Consider the following 20,702-nt stretch of genomic DNA (forward strand, 5'->3'; position numbering starts at 1 on the left):
TCTCATGGTGATCTGTATACCTGTGACAACTGGAACTAGGCCCCTCCTCCTCTTGCTCCCCCCTCCCAAGAATGAGTTCCATGGTCCAGAAGATTTAAGCAAAAGTATGGAATATTACAAGCAGAATCAGACTCCCCAACGGGGAGGATCCAATAATGGGTTTCCAGTGAAGCTAGTCAGTCTAGGGGTATATATGCGCTACAAGCCTGCTCTATACCACCTGATTGATTCCCTCATTGTTCTTACCCAGAACCTACCTGCACTTTCCCTGTTCCTAGGCATCAGTACACCTTGTTGCTGCAGGCCCGCCCTTGGTTTCACATGCCTCCCACTCTGTGTCCGAAACCATTCTGTTATTTCAGCATGGTTGGTTTCTGTGATTAGGCTTGCTCAAACTGCCCTGTCTGCCCCTGCCTATGTTCCATCTGCCTTTGTTTTCTACTGGATCCCTGTCTGCCTGCATTTCAAGCTAACTTCTCTCACCTGGAGCCACTTGAGGATTTGTTAATATGAGGACACTGATTCAGGAGGTCTGGGGCAGGGGTCCTCAAACTTTTTAAACAGGGGGCCAGCTCACTGTCCCTCAGACCATTGGAGGGCTGGACTATAGTTTAAAAAAAAACTATGAACAAATTCCTATGCACATTGCACATATCTTATTTTGAAGTAAAAAAACAAAATGGGAACAAATACAATATTTGTATTTGCATGTGGCCCACGGGCCATAGTTTGAGGACTCCTGGTCTGGGGCAAGGCTCTAGATTCCGAATCTCTGACAAGCTCCCGGATGCTGCAGGTGCTGTTGCGCTGAAGACCACGTTTGGGTCACCTTTCCCATAGGGTGGTGCTCTCTCAATCCCTGCTCCTGAGTGTGTATTCATCTGCCTGGGCTGCCATAACAAAATAATACAGATTGTGTGGCTTGGACAAGGGAAATTATTGGTCTTACAGTTCTGGGGACTGCAAAGTCTAAGGCTAAGTTTGTTAATAGTAGGAAAATTTGGCAGGGGGGAGAGGAGAAGTGAAGAGGGTGTATATGGGAACTCTGTATTTTCTGATTAATTTTTCTGTAAACTTAAAACTGCACTAAAATGTAGAGTCTATTAATTAAGCAAAAATTAGATTTCAATACCTCTCCCCCAAATCTGGTGAGTCCATTACAGAGGCTGGAGCACAGATGCTTTCAAACCAACCTTGTATGTGATTCTTACCTTTGCTGAAGTTTGAGAGGTAGCAGGTAGAAATTAATGCTCATCTTTGTAATCAGACGAAGGTGGGTTCACAACAGCCGCACCGCTTCACAGCTGGCTGGTCTTGGGCTACTTACCTATTTACCCTCTCGGAGCCTCAGTCTCGTTTTAAAATCAGGGCAAAAATAGTTCTATAACGTGATATAACGATGTTGAGTTTTAAACGCAGATCGTGCATAGGAAGCTCTCAGTAAATATTAAATACTAGAATTTCTACTATTATTGTTGATGCATAACAAGTCCTGGAGAGCAAGAGAGAATCATGCTAAAATGTGATGGACCTTCAGAAAAGAACAGGCCATAAAAGTAATGGGCCATAAAAGATCAGGACAATAATAAAAGTAATCCTGGGTGCTTCTACAACATTCCAAGGATTATATATAGCTTTCCCTTTCATTCCTTGACTTGATCCTCAAATTGACCTTGTGAAGCTGAAATTCTCCTCTTCACAAATGAGGAACAGAAGCTTAGAGATGGTCAGTGACTTTCTGAATGACACAGAGCGGGGAAATATCAGAACCCAGAGAGTCTAAATCCTAGCCCAGCGTGGTGGTACAGTGTAGGAATTAAGCAGCTCTTGAGTCAGACGGGTGGATTCAAATCCAAGAGACACTGTTTATTACCGCTCTTAAGTCTTAATTTCTCCAATTGTTCAGTAAGGATGATAATAATCATGATTACTTTGTAGTGTCTTGTAAAGACTAAACAAAATAATGTTCATAAAATCTGAGATCAGTGGCTGGCACATGGTGAGTGTACGAATCCTGCACCCATTTTTAGGTATGGTTCCTTGAGGGAAACACTATGCATCCGTGTGACACAATGAGCGACCTAAGATGAATCATAAAAGATGCGGGAGCCATTGTGAGTAGTTTTTTGGGGGGTTGATTGGAGTAGGGGGTGAGGGCTAGGACTGCTGCAGCTTCTAAGGAGGAGCAATGGGCTGGCACAAAATGCTGTGATACATGAATGTCTCCCCTAGAACAGTGGTTCTCAACCTTCTGGCCCTTTAAATACAGTTCCTCATGTTGTGATCCAACCATAAAATTATTTTCGTTGCTACTTCATTATTGTAATGTTGCTACTGTTATGAATTGTAATGTAAATATCTGATATGCAGGATGGTATTAGGCGAACCCTGTGAAAGGGTCGTTCGACTGCCAAAGGGGTCTCGACCCACAGGTTGAGAACCGCTGCTCTATAACCATATGAGTTCTCTGAAGCTCCAGTATGGACATGGTACAAATAAGGCAGAGGTATCCTTACCTCTCGGTCCCAAATATCAGTAAAATTGGCAACAGCAATATATTTTTTTCCTGTGGTATTTGGCAATGACTAAATATCTGAATAAAGAGGTTGTATTTCTGGGGATGTATTTCATGGTAGCCAAGATCCCACACAAGTATTCTGAAAAAAATATACAATGCTGCAAACTTCTTAAGCACAGTATCCACTCTACTTGATTTTGTTGCCTTCTTTCCAACTAATTCCAAGGATAGACATGTACAAGGATAAAATTAGACAGAGACACATTGGATAAGATTTAAGAACTGGATTGCCCAACAAAATGTCCTGGGTATTTTGTCGGTGGGAGAGGGGTTGTATGTTACTTCCCAGATTAAGAATGAAGAATGGGCAGACCTGTCCTGGATTCAGAGAGGCCCTTTCTTCTTTGAGGCACCAGGATAAAATGTAAGGTTGTTGATAACCATGAGAGCTCTCAATGAGTTCTTACATGTGTCAACAACCACTCTGAACAACTTACATATGTGGCTTCATTTCATCTTTTCCAACAGTTAATTGAAGTAGACACTATTTTCTCAATTTTAGAGATGAAAAGGGAAGTTAAATTATTAGTCCTTGGATACACAATGAGTACCAGCTGGAACTGGGATTCTGACCAGGCTGCAGGACTCAAATCAGCACAGGAAGCTAGTTTTAGAAAGCATCTGATAGAAATAATGGGATTTAGACCGGGGCAGGTGTTAGTGATCACCTACGGACTAAAAGTTATGAGAGTGGTTTCTCATAGGCATGGCCCTAACCCAGTGGTTCTCAACCTTGGCTGCACATTAGAATCACCTGGGAATCTTTTTAAAATCCTGATTTCTGGGCCTCATTCCGGAGGATTTTAAAAAGATTCCCAGGTGATTCTAATGTGCAGCCAAGGTTGAGAGCGACTGCCCTAACCCCTTTACATCTATCAACTTCCTGAAATCCTCACAGCAAACCAGTATACAGTGGGGCCTTGACTTACGAGTGTCCCGAGGTTTTTGAGATACCAGCTGTCTCTCTGCCAATTTTTTCGTTGAGTTGATAGAGTAATTTGAGTTAACGAGTTACTTAACGAGCTCGGTCTCAGAACGAATTAAACTCGTAAGTAAAGGCCCCACTGTAATAGACACCATATTATTCCATTGTTTCAACTGATGTAAATAATTCTCACCAAGTCACAAAATTAGTTAAGTAGCGCAACTAGGATTTGAACCTAGGCAGTGGTGGTGTCGGCCTCAACCATGAACAAAAGGGAAAGTCAGAGGCCTCAGGAGGCCATGTGAGTTCCTGGGGGAACTGGGGATGGGAAAAGGGCAAGAGAGTGTCAGCTGAGACCTTGGAGTGACCAGTGACCTGCAAGATTTCAGCTGCTGCAGTGTGTGTGTGTGTGTGGCGGGGAGTGTTAGCACAGGAGGGTGGATGATTTTGCAAACACTTAGAAGTGGCTTCAAACCAAATAATGGCCAATCAACTAAGCGATTCTGAGTGAGTGGGAAGGGGTTTTATTTCGGTTTCCTGAGAACTGGTCAACCTGACCTTCTTTCTCAAAAGAGGCTTCATGCACTTAACTGGAGTGAACACAGAGGTTGGCATTTTAATTTTGGTTTTCGCAAGTAGTAACCATGGCCACAAGTGGTTTATTGGTTTGTTCCAATCTTCCCAAACATCCCTGGCCTCGGTTTGCTTAAGAGGGGAAATGACACAGTGTGAGGAATGCCCATCCTGGCTGCCAGAGAGCCCTCAAAGGAAACCTTCCCTCTTGTCCTGCCACCTCCCCATCTCCTCCACTGCCTCGCTCCAAGGCGGCCTTCTGGCCCGGGCCTTGCCCTGCGCGCCTGGACGTGAGGAGCCAGCGCTTCCCAACACCTAGCCAAGTGGCATGACTGGTTCTAGCTTCAGTTGGGAAAGTTTCCTGTCTAGGAGTTCCTGGCGCCCTGCCCGGTTCCAGGGAAGGGCATCTCCTTGCGCCTCCCTTCTGGTGTCCTCTGCACGCAGCCCAACTTTGTGCAGCCACATTTCAGACCAGTTGTTGGAATTTGAGTCCCCAAGGGCGTTCGTTGCTGAGGCTCAGGGCCAGGGACCTCCCCGCCTCCAGAGCCAGGCGCTGTGCGCAGCAGGCAGGGGTCCTCGAGGCGCCGCTGGTAACCCGCTGGCAACTCTCAGAGGGGTCCCTGCTCGGCCCTAAGTCGCCTTGCCTTCAGTCTTCTTTGGGGTCTCAGTGCTCCATCGCCAGAGCTACCGCGCCAGCCCCTCATCCAGGTGCCTCGGTCGCAGGTGGCAGGGGTGGCGAGGGTAGGGGGCTCCTCGCTCTCGGGCTGTGGGAGCCCGGCATCCGCTTTCCGCCTCGGCCGCCCTCCGCCACCAGCCTCCGCCCGCGCGTCCCCGCCGCCCATCGCCGCGCAGCGCCCACAACGCCCCCCGCCGGCCGCTGCCGCACCTGCAGCCCGTTCTGCGCTCCCTGCCCGCCGCCGCCGCCGCCGCTCCAGCTCCAGCGCCACGGACGCCCCTGGGCTGCGCAGCGAGTGCGCTCCGGAGCCAGACCCGTCGGTAGACACCCCGGAACCGGGTGACCCTCGAGTCCCGCTCCTGCATCCAACGTCCCCAAAGATGAACGTGCGGAGGGTGGAGAGCATCTCCGCTCAGCTGGAGGAGGCGTGCTCCACAGGCGGTAGGATGCGCTGAGCATGCGAACGGGCGCCCCGCTTCCTCCCTCCTCCCCGGGCAAGCTGAGACCAGGACCCCTTCCCAGATGGGGACGCTTTGCGCCTTTGCTGCATGAGAGAGTGGCCTGGGCGGGACTGGGAAGGGGAGGCGGGCGCAGAGGGAGTGGGGGTGCGCAGGCGAGGGGGTGCACGCATGGTCCAGGTCCAGGAAGAAGAGATGTTTGAAGTGTGTGTGAAAGTCGCCGGTGGCGGAGTCCCCGGCCATCCTGTGCCTACTTTTGCCTTCTCTGAAAATCCCCCGTGTTGTTTATGCATCTGGCAGGTGACTTCAGACCACAGCGTTCCGTCCCCTAACACCTGGGGATAAATGCGCTGAAATAGGATCCATCCTCTCCCTCCGCCTCGCCTTGATGCCCCCAAACGCTTCATTAAAACTGTTTTCTGCCCCTGGTGATGGACAGGCGGATGCTTCCCAGGTCAGGTTCTTCAGAGGGAGTGCGTGTCCCCTTGGATTGCCAGATACAGTTTGGAGTGTTCAGGGAAAATGGTCCTCGGTGGCACCTGGAGATAACCGACACACAGCTCAGCCTTGGGGAGGTACTGGGCGCTCAGGTGCCGGGCGCTGGGCCTTCGGAGTCTCAGGCACTCTGTGAAAGCAGGGACAGGACGCTCTGTGAAGAGTTCAGGGAGATCCATAGTAACACGGGGGACCAGACTCCTAGTCCCCCAACGAAGTGCCTTGGGTTGAATCAGTTTGTTGTTAGGGGCTCAGATGTGTGCAGGTTTTTAGAAGAGCCATAAATAGAGTGAAGGTGGCTGTAGGGGACATGAGAGTAGCCAAGGGCTGGGTGTTCCCCAGATTATGTAAGACAAGGGGTCAGACACATGGCTGCAGCTATAGTTTGGATTTACAGGATGAAAAACTTGGATGTGAGGGATGTAAAGTGGCAAGGGAAGGGGTATTTCCACATTCTACCCGGATATTGTTCAGGGAAATGGAGTCAGGTCAACAAATTTGCGTCTATCACTCTAATTCAGACATTGAGAAATGGACAGGTTACTTCCTCCCCGCCCCTCCCCCCAATAGTTAAGGTCACTGTAACTGGGAGGGCACTATTCCTATTTGAGGGCCAAATTTTAAAGAGAAGAGTCTTGACCCTTGATCCTGGAAAAGAAATTTATGACCACCACCTTTAAAGCCCCCTATATGATGCGTACTGTTGTTTAGTTCTGGTTTCATTCACGCCAGTAGCCCCCACTCATTGTAAACCAATTAAGTCCAGGATAGAGCTTATGAGGAATGCTCCTAATTCTTAAGGGATTGAATTTTTCCAGAATGGCATAAGTGTAGAGGGCTGAGTAGTTGTTTAGTTCTCAGGGTCTCTGTCTTTGCAGTTCCTTTGATTAAGAATAGGGTAAGGAGCTAGCTGTCCTTTTAGGAACTGCACGCATGTCCCAGGCAAAGATTGGAAACTCAAATCAGATGAGGTTGCAGGAACATAAGTCTGGGTACAAGGGGTGGCTTGCGTTGTTCAGCTGCTTGGTGATAACAGCTCTTTGGAAGGGCCCAGCCCTCAGTGGGCCAGATGGAGAGTGAATCAGCATGTCCAGTCCATTCACAGGGCCACAGGTGGCCATATCCTCTAGTTGTTAGATACAATGAGAAAAATTAAATCTCATGTGAGGAGCTTGACCCATTAAAAATATTTTTAGTACATATCTAGGATCAGTATGCATTCATTGTTCGCTCGGAGAATGGAAAGATGTTGATTTATATCTTGGCCAAGGTGAGACCCAAAGTGAAGAGTTTTCTGGCTGGAATTGATTTGACACCTTTTTCGTTAATTGTATTCACATGATTTTAGAATTCATTGTCATATTAGAAGAATAATGCAAAAAGTAGCTTGGAGCGTCTTATTATTATTATTGTTGTTGTTGTTGTTGTTTCTAGGTTAACATTAGAGAATGATCCCCGAATACGTACTCTATATTATTTTCAACAAACATATGCTTTAGTACTTTGGTTATTTGTTCTTAGAGATACTAAGCCTGGATAATAAGAAAAGATGGAAGATAGCCATTTATAAAGGTTTGTACTCTATTTTCAGTTCTTGCTTTAAAACAATAACTCTTGATCTTTTGTTTGCTTTCAAATAAATGGAACATTTCCATAACTTCTGTCATGACCAAAATAGGTTTGCCTTGAATATCTCTCTCTTTGATGGCATTTTATAAAATGACTTCATTGGAATTTAAACAAAATTTAGCTGGAGGATCAGAATGAGAGGACTGTATGAAGATGAAACAGAAATTAGGAACTGGAGAAGTGGGTGTATGTATGTGTGTGTACACATGTCCATGTGGGTGCCTTGAACATATGTGTATTTTATGACCTGTCTCTAAAGCCAGAAATACTATGAAAATGGTTTGTTGGTAGACAAAGGAGAAAACCACAAGAGAAGGAAAGTAAAGGGAGAAATGGAGGAAAGATGGGCACAGGGTTGAGTTGACTTGCTAACATTTTATAAAAATATAGCTTAAAAAAGTGCTCTCTTTTCAACAGGTAGTACATTTAATATGCTAACTGGTCAACACCACTTCTAAGTCACTGTAGTTGAAACATTGTACATGCTACAGGGTACAGAAGACGGACACCTTTTAAATAAGTACATACAAGTAGCAAGGGTTTCTTACCAACTGCAGTGCTCAGTTTTCCCCGGCTCTCATCGGCTTCCAAATTAACCCCAAAACCTGCCCAGAATGTATTTTTCGTGACATTGTTTATCCCATTATTTTGCTCCCCTGCAATAGAATCAAATATAAGACAGCTACCACTGGAGAGACAGAGGGAAATGATAATTCAACAGTATATTTGAAAGAGAACCAGAAATAAGGTCAGAGGAAAAAACCTACAGAATTAGTCATTGGTGTCCTTAATTTGTGCCATCTAACTTAGGGATGGCAGATGCCCTGTGATGTCATCTACAAGTAAGAGTGGGAGGGAGATGTGTGTTTCAGTTGTTGTCAGAGGAGGTCATTGAAGGATGTGCCTGCTGGTTTGCCATCGCCCCCTCCCCTGTCGTTGGAACTGTGCACTCCACCCAACAGTCCCACAGCCACAACCATTTTTAAGGGCACAGCCTTGAGAGAGCAATAGCCGTTGAGTCCATTTGGATGGTACACATGACTGAACCCAGGGAAGATTCTGGTGGGTGGGGTCAGAGGTCCACTTGTCTTGTGAACACCCAAGACGAGCCTCCTAAGTAAGTCCTCTTGCATCTTAAACCTGCCACCTGCCAGTCTGGGTGGTCTGCCCTTTTCCTCAGTCTCTCCTTGCACTCCTTGTATAGGGACCGGTTTCAGATTTCACCTGGGAAGCTCCTGTGTTGGGTAACCAACAATAGAGCAAAAGAGCCCTTCAATATTGAATTGTTGTTTGATGGATGTCTCCTGGCCCCAGCTTATGTTTTGTGTTTATTAAGGATAAGGCAAACTGAAACTAGTAACTCCACAAGGGTAGTAGTGAAAAGTCTGTTTACTCTGAACTCAGGAAAAGTTTTTTATTGCACAAGGCATTACCCTCTTTTTGTCGTTTAATGTGAGAAGGTACTAAACAAATGATAGGATGAGGTGTTAAAATTCAGCAATTCTCTCCTTGCTATAGTTTTTCTGTTTGTTTGTTTGCTTTTTTTGGAGGGGAGTGCTAATGCAGAGTTTCAAAAAATAAAGCTATGAGTGGTTTTGAAATTAATGAGCCACGCGATATAAAACATGTGTGCGAGATTTCAGCAGAATTGTGGACCAGAGAGTGGCTGAATCTTTTGAGGATATGTTTCTGGCCTTAAACTATATGGTCCCCCTTGCTCCTTTTTTTTGTCCTTTTATTTGCTTTCCTTATCCCCACTGGTTTTCTGAAACATGTGGCTAATATTGCTTTTCAATATTTCATAGCAGAGTATGCTTGCTTACTGACTAGCCTCCCTTCTTAGGGACTATTTCAAGCAGATTAAAGTGTGTGTGTTTTTGGAGGGGAGCTTGGAGCAGGAAGAGTGAGTGTTTAATTTGTTCAATGGGCCTTCACCATCCTTAACACTGTTTTAAGGTTATATAATTTCACCTGTCATTACAAGTTTATTCACCCCTGGGCCTTGATTCACCTACTTCTTTTTTTTTTTTTTAAATGTTTTATTTGGTTAAATGCCCTGATGTTCTTTCCTCAATTCACATTGCCTGAACTCACGCAATGCTTCATGCTGTTAATCAACACTCCTTGGCAGACTGTGAACTCTGAGAGCAGAGCTGTTGTGCTTTGCTCACTACTGTATCCCCGTCATCTAGATCAAGTCTGACACGTAACATTTGCTCAACCACAGATATTGGTTGAATGAGTGAAATCTCCTCACTTGTATTCTGTGACTGGCTTATTCTATTTCCTCCTATTCTTCTCAGGTCTCTTCTCCTGACCCTTCTTTCTTTCATGGTCCAGTTTGTGCAACTTTTTACCAAGTTCTGTCTTATTTTCCTTCTCTTTCTGAACTCCCTCTCTAATCAATCTGTAGTTTTGATGCACGTTACCTTGATGCTGAGGTCTCTTGAGTCTGGAGCTTTGGCCCAGGCCTTTTCCAAAATACCAGATGGGCATTTCCATGCCCTATCGGTCAGACCCATCAGCAAGTTTTATCAGCGCCTCAGAGTCAGGCTGTCAGAAAAGGCATGCCGTCTCTCTTAAGAACACTTTATTGTCCAAATTGGGCTAATGGTGCCATTATTCTTGAGGCATGCAGTTAAAAATTAAAGCAAACTTGTTTCTTTCCCCATGGTACTTCTCACCTTCGTCATTTGTGCCCCTTCCATGTGGAATCAGTCACCACACCTTACAGATTTCTTCTAGCTTTTATGTCTAGCTCCTCCTCCAGTTCCTATTGTATTACTCAAGGTTATATGCTTAGCACTTACCAGGCCATCCTGGTTATCTCCTATTTCCATGAAGTGCCACTCCCCACTCACAACCAAATAAATTTACTAAACCCTGGTTTGAGTCAGATTGATCTCCAGTGCAAACATTACTAATACCTTCCCATTACTTATAGAACTAAAAATACTATTTTCTTAGCTTGTAGTTAAGGCTCCCACAGTATAGCAAAAGTCCTCCATCCCACCCTTATCTTCCATGACTCTTCTAGGTCTGTACCTTTTCCTGCTAAACTGTTTCCTAGTCCCCAGACATACCCTCTGCTGTGCCAACTGCTTAGAATGAATATCCTGCCCCAAAGTTACCCACTGAACAGAGATGAGTGTTCAATATCGAACACACCCTTGAAGACTCATTTCAAGTGCATGGTCTTTTTCATGTAGCCTTACTGATTTCTCCCTGCCTCCTCCCCAAAGAATTATGCTCAGAATTTTCATAGGCCATTTTCCTTTTATTTTGACCTATATCTGAATGACAAGGCAGAATAAGCTATGAATATTGGTCTCATTTGCATTTTTAAGTTGTAACTCCATGACAGCAAGTGCCATACATGAATTACTCATTTTTGTACCCCATCCTATTGACTGGCAAAATGCTTCACAAGATAGTAGGTGCTTAGAACATAGTTAATTGAATTTAAATAACTGCCCAGTGGTAGACCCACCCAAGACCCCAAATTACAATTCCTATTTGATGGCTTGTTAAATCATGTACCAGAAGTGACTTGCTTTTTTGGTTCCCTTCTTTTCCATCCAGGTTAGTGAATAAAGTAATAAAACACCAAGTGCTCCTCTGAACTGAGCATGCTATTGCATCTGTCATGCATGGCTATGAGAGTTTACAGTGTTTTTAGATAGAATTTGCAAGTGCCCAGTGTTTTCTGTGTATTTACAGCAATAGTCAGTCGCCTTTGGATTGAAACTATGATTCACCCTCATCCTTTCAGACCGATTACTTCCAGGATGCATAGACCAAGGGATTTCCCCCAAGTGAGCGATTGTCACCTCTCCTGATTTTCCTCCAAGTAAAAGAGTGGGAAGATTAGTTGCGTACTCCTTCTGCATCACTAGTCTGAGTTCATGTTACAGAGAGTGGAGCTCCCTAACAGTTCTCAATCCAGAGCCTACATGGCCACACCACCTTGTCTCCTATCATTAGTACATCTTCATCATTATCTTCACCTGATGGCACATCCTTTCACTGTAGCCGTGGCTGTAGAAAGGAATGGAAACATTAAAAATCTAGGACATCACTCAATGTATACACATCCATTTCCTTAGGGGCATTTTCTTTCCTATCAGACTTCACAGACAGAGTCAGGCTGAGTTGGGAGGGATGTAGGAGGGAAAGGAAAAACCGTGGCAGGGGTGACATGAGATGAGGTTCAGCCCTATCACTGTCCGCACTGTGGCCCAGTCTCTTCACGATTGGCTGCTCTACGCGCATGCATTAGCACATAGCATTAGAAAGTCTCAAAAAGGAGAGACTCTCAATATTTAAACATTACAGTCTCCAGTCACTCTGACAATCTAAGGGATAATTTAAACAGGGATTTAGATACACAATTTGTGATATTGAGCAGTTGACCTTAATGCCCAATCTTAGGGCTGATTTTCCCTCCTGAATGAACACAGCCGGAGTGGTTGAATGGCTCTCCCATTGGAAATGCGTTGTCAGTTTCAATACCCTGTGTATATATTACTGACCTTTTAGGAAGTTCCCCCTCCTACATAGTCTACCCCACTTATTTAGGGAAAATGAGTAGTCAACCCATTTCACAACAACAGTTTATAGCTTTTTGGTTACCTGAAATTTGGATTGGCTCAGGGAAATGTCCCCCTGTGTATTCAGGCAGCATCTGCTCATGAATAGTAAATAAAAAGCCTTTGCAGAATTCGAACTGACATTTTTTATAGGCCTTTAACTTTGAAAATGTTTTGGAGGAAAAATAGACTTTCATCTCCAGATGTCAACACTTCTTAATATTTTGAAGGATCCTTTGAGTAAAACAGTTTATTTATGAAATGACATTATCTGCAGCCCAAATGGGAATCAAAATCAGATTGGACTGATATAGTAACTACTGAAGTCTAATGACTATGCTTGCTACCTTCTCCTCTCTCTATGCCCTCCTCTCTCTCTCTCTCTTTCTCTCTGTCCCTCCCACTCTCATCTTCATTATAATACCATCTGCACATTGTGTTTACAGGTGCTAAGGTGTCCCCCAGAATGTCCCCAAATACGTTTTTGTTAAAGAGAAGACATGAATTCCAAATGTCTTCATGAATTTCATAATAAAATTGGGTGAAAATAGCTCATTTAACTATTAAAATAATCTGCATCTCAGAGTGGATATTCTGCCAGGGGAATTATTTGGGGTTGTAACTTTTGGTAATTTAATGATTTTCATTAGACTAGCATAAGAAAAAAACTTATAAAATGTTGGTATAGCCCCGTGGTCGGCAAACTGCTGTTCGCGAGCCACATGCGGCTCTTTGGCCCCTTGAGTGTGGCTCTTCCTAAGCCTTAGGAGTACCCTAATTAAGATAATAACAATGTACCTACCTATATAGTTTAAGTTTAAAAAATTTGGCTCTCAAAAGAAATTTCAGTCGTTGTACTGTTGATATTTGGCTCTGTTGACTAATGAGTTTGCCGACCGACCACTGGTATAGCCCATACCTTTTAGCCATATTTCATGTATGGTAAGTGCTCCAGAGATGTGTTGAATAGATTTTCATATAATATTTTCATATTTTATACTATAGTTAGGTACCCTAAGGGTGGGAATGTACTCTTGTGGTCCAACCCATCCCATCATTGTGCAAAGTAATTGATGCTCAGGTCATCATCTTGTTGTGTCTGCAATGCATATGAGAAACAAACAAATAAAGAAGGCAAGACCAAAAATACACACACAACCCAACAATATTATAGAAATGGCAAACAGACATTTCAAAAATAGATCTGTCAAACCCACTTGTGAGAAAAAGTTTAATTTGGAGAGAAGTTTAATTTAGAGGAAATTTATTTGATTTAAAAAGTTGAGGACATGGAGAATAGCCATTGAGCATTATGCTGCTGTTTCTCTTTCTTCTATAAAATGTTCACCATGGTGTCCACTTGTAGGTGGAGGGATTCTGTAATGATAAGATTCACTTAGCAAATATTTCCAGAGAAACTACTTGGTGCTAGGTTGAGTGACATGTAGAGTTTGCCTCCAGAGCACTTACTGTTTATTCAATAGATAATTACTGAGGATGCACCAGATACAGTAAGTCTTCACTGAAGTCAATAGGTTTTTGTAAACTGTGATTTTAAGCAAAACAACATATAACAAAACCAATTTGACCATAGGCTAATTTATATAAACAAGAGTTAAATTTCTAAGGAATATTTCTGGTCACAACTTCTTAATATGGACCCAAAACACATTTAATATTAGACATTGATGTAAATGTGAGATATGCATATCCATTTAAGAAAGATTAATAAAAGCAAGTCAGATAAAGATTTTCCAACCTGCTGATTCCAGTTGAGGGTCGTGTGGGTGGAGTCTATCTGGCAATGCAGGGTGCAAGGCAGGAGCCCAGGGTGGAGAGCATGGCCTTCCATCACAGGGCCAGTCACACACCCACACTCACTCAGACTGGGACAGTTTAGACATGCCCATTCATCCCACATGCACATCTTCATGATGTGGGAGGAAACCGGAGGACCCGGAGAAAACCCAGGCAGACATGGGGAGAACATACAAACTTCACAGACAGTGGCCCTGCTGGGGAATCTGTTCGTTTTTTCTTCTCACCGATGTTATTATAAAATAGCATTAAAGGAAATGACATTGTTTGAGGGCTTGCTGTATTTATATAGAGGAGAGGAGAAAAGAAATAACTCGACATGTATATTATAAAACATTCGCTGTCATACAGAGGTAAGGATAAGGTGAGATGGATGTTGAAAGGCAAAATTACTTTCAGTGCCATTCTTATCCAAGCAGATACAATGATATTGAACTTGACCTTCCTTTCTTTGGGGTCTCTTGAAATTCTGTATTTGTTCTTCTTGCCTTCTCTCCATTTTTCCATCTGTAATATGTGTTTATATGTCACCCACTTAGAGACATTGTGACATTATCTAAAGCCACTTTAAAGATATTTAAAACATATGATTCTAGCAGTCTATGCATACAGGAACGTTTTTCATAAAACAAATATGATTTTCAATCTTGGAGAGTACAACATGAGGAACAATTTCTGTTTAAAGCTAGTCTTAAAGGAATTGAAAGTGCCCAGTTCTCTTAATGTCAGTTGGATCAATGTACCAGTAAAGGTAAAGGCATTTCCAATTAGTGTAGGATTTGTAAAATGAAATCGAGTATTACTCTAATTTTTAATTTTAATTTTGTAGAATCAATCATTTATCCTGGGAATAGTATTATACCCGATCTAATATTGGGGCCACTTGCGAAAATTAGATTCACCTAAACCTTTCTCACATCTTTCCCACGAATCCTTAAATCACGTCCCATGTCATCTGTTTTCCCAAACTCCTTTTAATTTGAGGCTGACTCTCTTCCTACTGAGAGGCACAGTATTACTGCAATCTGTTCCCCATTCCCTTTCCTCTCGTGGTCCGGTTTCATCAGTTTCCTGCTGAAGTTGTGACCTCGGAGAGAGCTGGCACAGGCCCTGAAACACAGGTGCATTAATGTGTAGGTTGAGGAGAGAAAGATCTTGGGCAGCGAGAATAAAACAATGAGAGTTCAGAACCAGACATTGAGAAACATGGGAAAAAGGAGGGTGGAAATTGTAAAATACAGCAGTATGCAGGGACATAGACTGAATCAATGTTCCCACCCTATGTTTATAGGATAAGCCAATTATTTGTTGGTGTCATTGTAAGATAGTTTTTAAAAAGGCAACACATCTAAGCTAGCAAAGCTGGAATGTAATAAATACTGGTTATTCTGATGTGATTTAAGTACCAGATTTATAGCAAAGTCCTATAAACCCTCCTACTTAAGTTAAATTTGTAAGATGTAGATTCCAAATGAAAGTTATTCATTAAAAATACCTTCAGAATTATTGTTAATCTGTTAGGATAAATACTGATGATGCAAAAATCTACAAAGATTACAGTGGGAAGATTGTACTGTGAAATAATGTGTTATATACATTGCAACTTAAAATAATTATGTTTATCCTTGGATCCCTGAATATGAGATTGTAGCTTTTCATAAATATCATTAGAATAGAATTTCAGATCTCAAGCAGTGACAATTATACATTCAATTTTAATGTAACCTGTGTTCTGGTAGTTTTAGAAATAGTTTTGAGGACATTATTCAATAGTTATCTATTCAAATCACATTAATCAATTACCTACGATAGGAGAGATACTGCTAGCAATTATTTCAGAATATAAAAAGGCATGCTAGTTGTTTAGGGTGTAGGAATTAAGGTTTTAAATCATATTTGACTTCTACACCCCAGAATTGTACTTGACGTGAATTACATATTAATTAAGTGGAGCATGTTAGCTTACCTCACTTTCAAAGGCCCCTGCTAAATACCTTCATTGGATCCTGGTAAATGTTCTTGATGGAAGAACTCAGTAGCTGCTGGTGGGAACTGGGTGTAAAACCGGGGAAACATGTGACGGTGGTGGTATTGAGATTGATGCCTGGCCCATGGTGATCATGCATGTAAATTACTGGGGGATAAGAGTTTCAAGAGCCAGAGCTGGTTAACAGTGAATTGCTACAGAACATCAATGGTGGATGAAGAATGGAGCCTCAGGATCAGAAGCTGGAGTCAGAATTAGAGTTCAGATATTGTGTCTACTATTGTGTGACTAAGCCATGTGACCTCTCTGTAGCTTAGCTTCTTTATGCTTGGTCTTTGCCTGTAGCATTCTTGCCCGTTGGCTTGCTTCCCCCTTTATTCAGGTCTCTATTACAACAGTACATCTCTGATGACTTTATCTAATATAAATCCCACTTGTGTCTCTGTCCCTTATCCTACTTTACTCTCCTTGATAGATTTCATATACTCCCTTGAACAAAAAATAATTATATATACTGTACTACTATCCTATAATATTTATGTATGTTAGAACACTATTTGTGTATATACTATGCACTATTCATGCACACATACCTTTTTTACTGTTTATTTACTTACTATCCTCTTAAAATTTACTCATTGTGTGCTAAATAGTAAATCAAAGAAGAGGACTCATTTTCACAGATGACATTAATGATAATGTATATAAAGTGCTTGATACCATGCCTAATAGATAGGGCCTGATAAATGTAAATTGTGGTAATTTCTATTATTTGGAGGGGGAGGTGAGAAAAAGCACTTTAATCCTGAGGATGGGAAGTCAGGAGGGTGGTGAGGAGGGGAACCTCTTGGGGTGATGGAGGGAGAGAGTTGTGAACAAGGGCATTTGCTCCTGGAAGGGGTAACTCTTGTCCTCTAACACTGAAGGGAAGAGGAGGCCACCCAGGGTGACCAACTGGGGATGCCCCTGTTGAGGAACTGGGCTGTGAGCCTCCAGTTGTATTTAGAGGGTTAGTGAGGCAGCATTTTAGTAGGTGGTGTGAAAGAATTTGTGGGGGCAGCAGTTTGACTAGAGTAGATGGCTGCCTGAGAGGTATTGAGGCGACAAACAAAACTGGGCAGAGGCTAAGGAATGTGGATTTGAATTTGAATGTGGGCAAGAATTTAAGATTTCTGAGACAGATGATGGCATAGTCACAGTGACCCATAGGAAGACTGCCTTGTCCTGCTGCAAAGGAAAGATGTGATGGGGGTGGGGGGTGTTTAGGTGCAGAGGGTGGCTGAGAAGACACTGCACCTGTATAGGTGGGCGTGGCCAGGCTAGAGGATGCCCATGGGGAAGAAAACAACTCAGGCACAGAGAGTGCATTGTGGATGGCCTTTGTACTGATTGGAGTGTGGAGCTAAGTGGGAGATCAAGGAGGAGCAGAGTCAGGTACAGGCTATGAAACAGCCTCTGCCCTCAAACTTTGGTGACCAAGTGAAGGCCTTTGCTCCTGGTGACGTGACGGGAAGTTATTATCCAGAATACAGAAGAAGGAAATTATATGTCTGGCTGCATGTGTGTAAGGTCAGAAAAATGGAATTCAACATTATATTTGGTGTACTAGAGGAGTACCTTGCAAGAGGGACACTAGATAGTTATTTATTGATAAATACTAGTAAATTGAGGCATAAAGGGGTTAAGGCACTTGCCCATTTTCCTGCCTGCACAGGGTGGGGTGGGGAAGACTGAAGAGTGGCAGTCTGTAATCAACCAAAGAACTTACATGCACATATCCATAGCCCATGGACATAGACAATAGGGTGGTGAAGGCCTGGGGTGGGGTGTGGGGGCAGGCTGGAGGGGGTCAATGAGGGGAAAAGGGGGACTTATGTAATACTTTCTTTTAAAAATATATATATTTTTATTGATTTCAGAGAGGAAGGGAGAGGGAGAGAGAGATAGAAACATCAACGATGAGAGAGAACCATTGATTGGCTGCCTCCTGCACGCCCCCAACTGGGGATCGAGCCTGCAATCCGGGCATATGTCCTAGACTGGAATCGAACCTGGGACCCTTCAGTCCACAGTCCAACGCTCTGTCCACTGAGCCAAACCAGCTAGGGCTGTAATACTTTCAACAATAAAGAATAATAAAAAAAGAGTGGCATTCTGGGCAGGCCTGATCTTGTTCTGGGAGGGTGGGGCTCAGCTCAACAGAGTGCCAGTGCCCACTTTGGTGGTTAGTGGGTTAAAGGGCAAAGGACCTGGATATCTGCATCACATTCAAAGTAAATGAATAGCCAAAGCCAGTGCTCAGTCACTTGGATCCTGCATGGGAGAAAGAGCATTGATACCCAGCCATGTGGGTTGGGAGAAGAGCCATTAATACTTGAGGGTTTAGAATAACAAGGAAGTAACCTGCAACGCCTCCCTGAGCCTGAGTTGAAGGGCTGATGGGGTGGTTAATGTGGGGAAGAGTGTATGGACAGATGGGGCATTGAAAGGGTGTTGCACGGGGCGCTTTTGAAGGATGTTGTCACATGCACATACATGATTTTCATTCAGAGAGGATTCCACTTTCATAGCTGCTCACCTTCCCCTCCCCCCCTACTTCATCCTGCATTCGTTTCTCCAACCCATCCTATAGACATCGGGCACAGACAATCTTGTTGAAACTAACTAACTGAAAATATATAGCTTTATTGCAAGCCAAGAACTCCAGCCATGCTCCATCCTGCCAGATTAAGTCATGAACTCTGTTAATACTGTTTCTTAATTAATACAGTTTTAATTAATTGTTTGGTATCTGCCAACCTGGAGTAAAGAGACTGTGCACACTGCCAGGACCTAAAGGGGCAATCAAATATGTGTTGACCAATGGAGAATGAAGTGCTTTTAAATGACCTGATAATAAAGCAATCGGATATTGTCATAACTATTAGGTAAGCCTCATAATTCTGCCACCATGAAATGCAATGAGCAAGCACTTAGGGAGCTCAAAGAAATGTTTTCTCTCACTCTCTGGGTCTCAGTACACATTTCAACTTAACTTTGCTCCAATCAATTCATTTATTTAGCACATTTTATAAATCAAACATTGTGCTGGGTGCATGGGGGATGCAAGTATCTCCTCCTCTGTCCTCACAGATGGCTAGCAAGGAAGAAATACCTTCCACAGTGCAATAGCAGCATGCTGAGAATTTCAGAGCAGTGAGCAAAGGATGCTATAGGAACATATGGGAAATGTTAATGTGATTTAGGGGTTAGCAATTAATTCCTAAAGGAAGTAGGAATTAAGTTGACAGATGATTGACACTGAGAGATAAGAATAACAGAGTAGGGAACATAGTTGAATGACTGAAGAGAGCCCAAAGGTGAGAGAGAGAAGGAGAAATCTGAAAAGGTAGATACAATGACAGATGGTCCAGTGTTGGAGTTTTATTATTATTAAGTATTTACACTTTATCTCAAGGGCAATGAGAAATGATAGGAGGTTTTAAGCAGGGGATGCAATAACCAAATAACCACATCTCAACTTCTGGCCATGGTCCCTACACTTGGAAAAGCATAAAGCAGTTATCCCAGTGACAGGAAAACTGTTGATCATGTTCTGGTGGGATCTGTAATCATTTTCTCTTTTTTTTTTTTTTTCTATTTACCTTTTCTCATCTGCTTTGCCTAACTTCAGAAATCTGGCTTTGGTCTGTTATTAAAAACTCATTGCTAGCCCTTTAATGACTAGGTCAGCAGTCTCCAAAGTGCTTTGGAGAGCAAACGATATATTTTATCATAAATTCTACACAGAGTATACACTAGTTATTAACAAAGCATAACTTCTTTCTTTTTGTAGATAACAATAAACATTATGGAAATAGTAATAGCAAACTCAAAAGGGATTATCCCAGTAAGCTCATGTGAAGGCATTTGTATTTATCCTTGACTATTGTAAAGAGAAAAGACTGATACACTAGACCCATGGTCGGCAAACTGCGGCTCACGAGCCACATGCGGCTCTTTGGCCCCCTGAGTGTGGCTCTTCTTAAGCCTTAGGAGTACCCTAATTAAGTTAATAACAATGTACCTACCTATATAGTTTAAGTTTAAAAAATTTGGCTCTCAAAAGAAATTTCAATCGTTGTACTATTGATATTTGGCTCTGTTAACTAATGAGTTTGCCGACCACTGTACTAGACTTTATAGCCTAGAAAAAGTAGTGAGTGACAAAGAATTACCAACAATGTGCAATTTCATCAATAGTGAACTTCCATATATATTTATGTGAGCACTTAAATATCAAGTTTTACGAAGGTAATGTTACCTTGCAATGCTGTTATGAAAGATGTATTCTTCCTAAAGGCTTCAGGCCAGTGGCAGCTGCCCCACCCCAATTCAGAACCTTTCCACATTGTACAGAATCTGCATTGTCCTGATTTGTTTCTGCCATACTCTATCCTCTTTCTGAGTTTTTCTGTTTCATGCATGATGAAGGTACCAATTCCAGAGAAGCTGCCATTGCTCTATCTACAAGTATCCAAAGAGTTCATGAGACACACATGAGCTTGTGCCCAGTAAATTAAAACAGGTCTAATATAGGTTACTGCCACTTACATATGGGCATTTTCTGAGTCAACCACACAGAGAGGGCATCTGTTATTTCTAGTTCATGAATCCATGCAGTGTGGGTCTGACACCTGCTGATTTGTGGGGGACCTGAGCCAAGATTATCTACCCATCTACAGTGGGTAACCTCTAGTGGAAAATTTCCTACAGGCCTTGCAGGAAGTGATAGTTTATATCAAAAAATGCTGAGCAGAAACCTTTTAAAGATCCAGGGTTACATGCACATTTGTGTGCCTGAGGTTGGTGGGGTTGCAGAGAAGTGAAAAGTAAAATCTAGTTGGAGATGTTGAGTGAGTGATGACATCAAAATCCCCACAGTAGTAATATGTGTTAACACTGATTTCATTATAGCCTTTCTAATGATGTAAG

The 20,702-nt window shown here is 42.9% G+C and overlaps 1 protein-coding gene across 1 annotated transcript in view; it reads left to right on the plus strand.

Moving 5' to 3' along the window:
• Window positions 1-4,928: 4,928 nt before the first annotated feature.
• The window catches only part of KCNIP4 (potassium voltage-gated channel interacting protein 4), a 971,293-nt gene continuing 955,519 nt past the window's right edge, over window positions 4,929-20,702 (plus strand). The window contains exon 1 of the mRNA XM_059674466.1: window positions 4,929-5,193. Within this exon, the coding sequence (XP_059530449.1) occupies window positions 5,133-5,193 (61 nt within the window). The 5' untranslated portion in view covers window positions 4,929-5,132. The remainder of the gene's footprint in view (window positions 5,194-20,702) is intronic.

This window comes from Myotis daubentonii, chromosome 1 (genome assembly GCF_963259705.1).
Source record: "Myotis daubentonii chromosome 1, mMyoDau2.1, whole genome shotgun sequence".
Lineage (NCBI taxonomy): Eukaryota > Metazoa > Chordata > Mammalia > Chiroptera > Vespertilionidae > Myotis > Myotis daubentonii.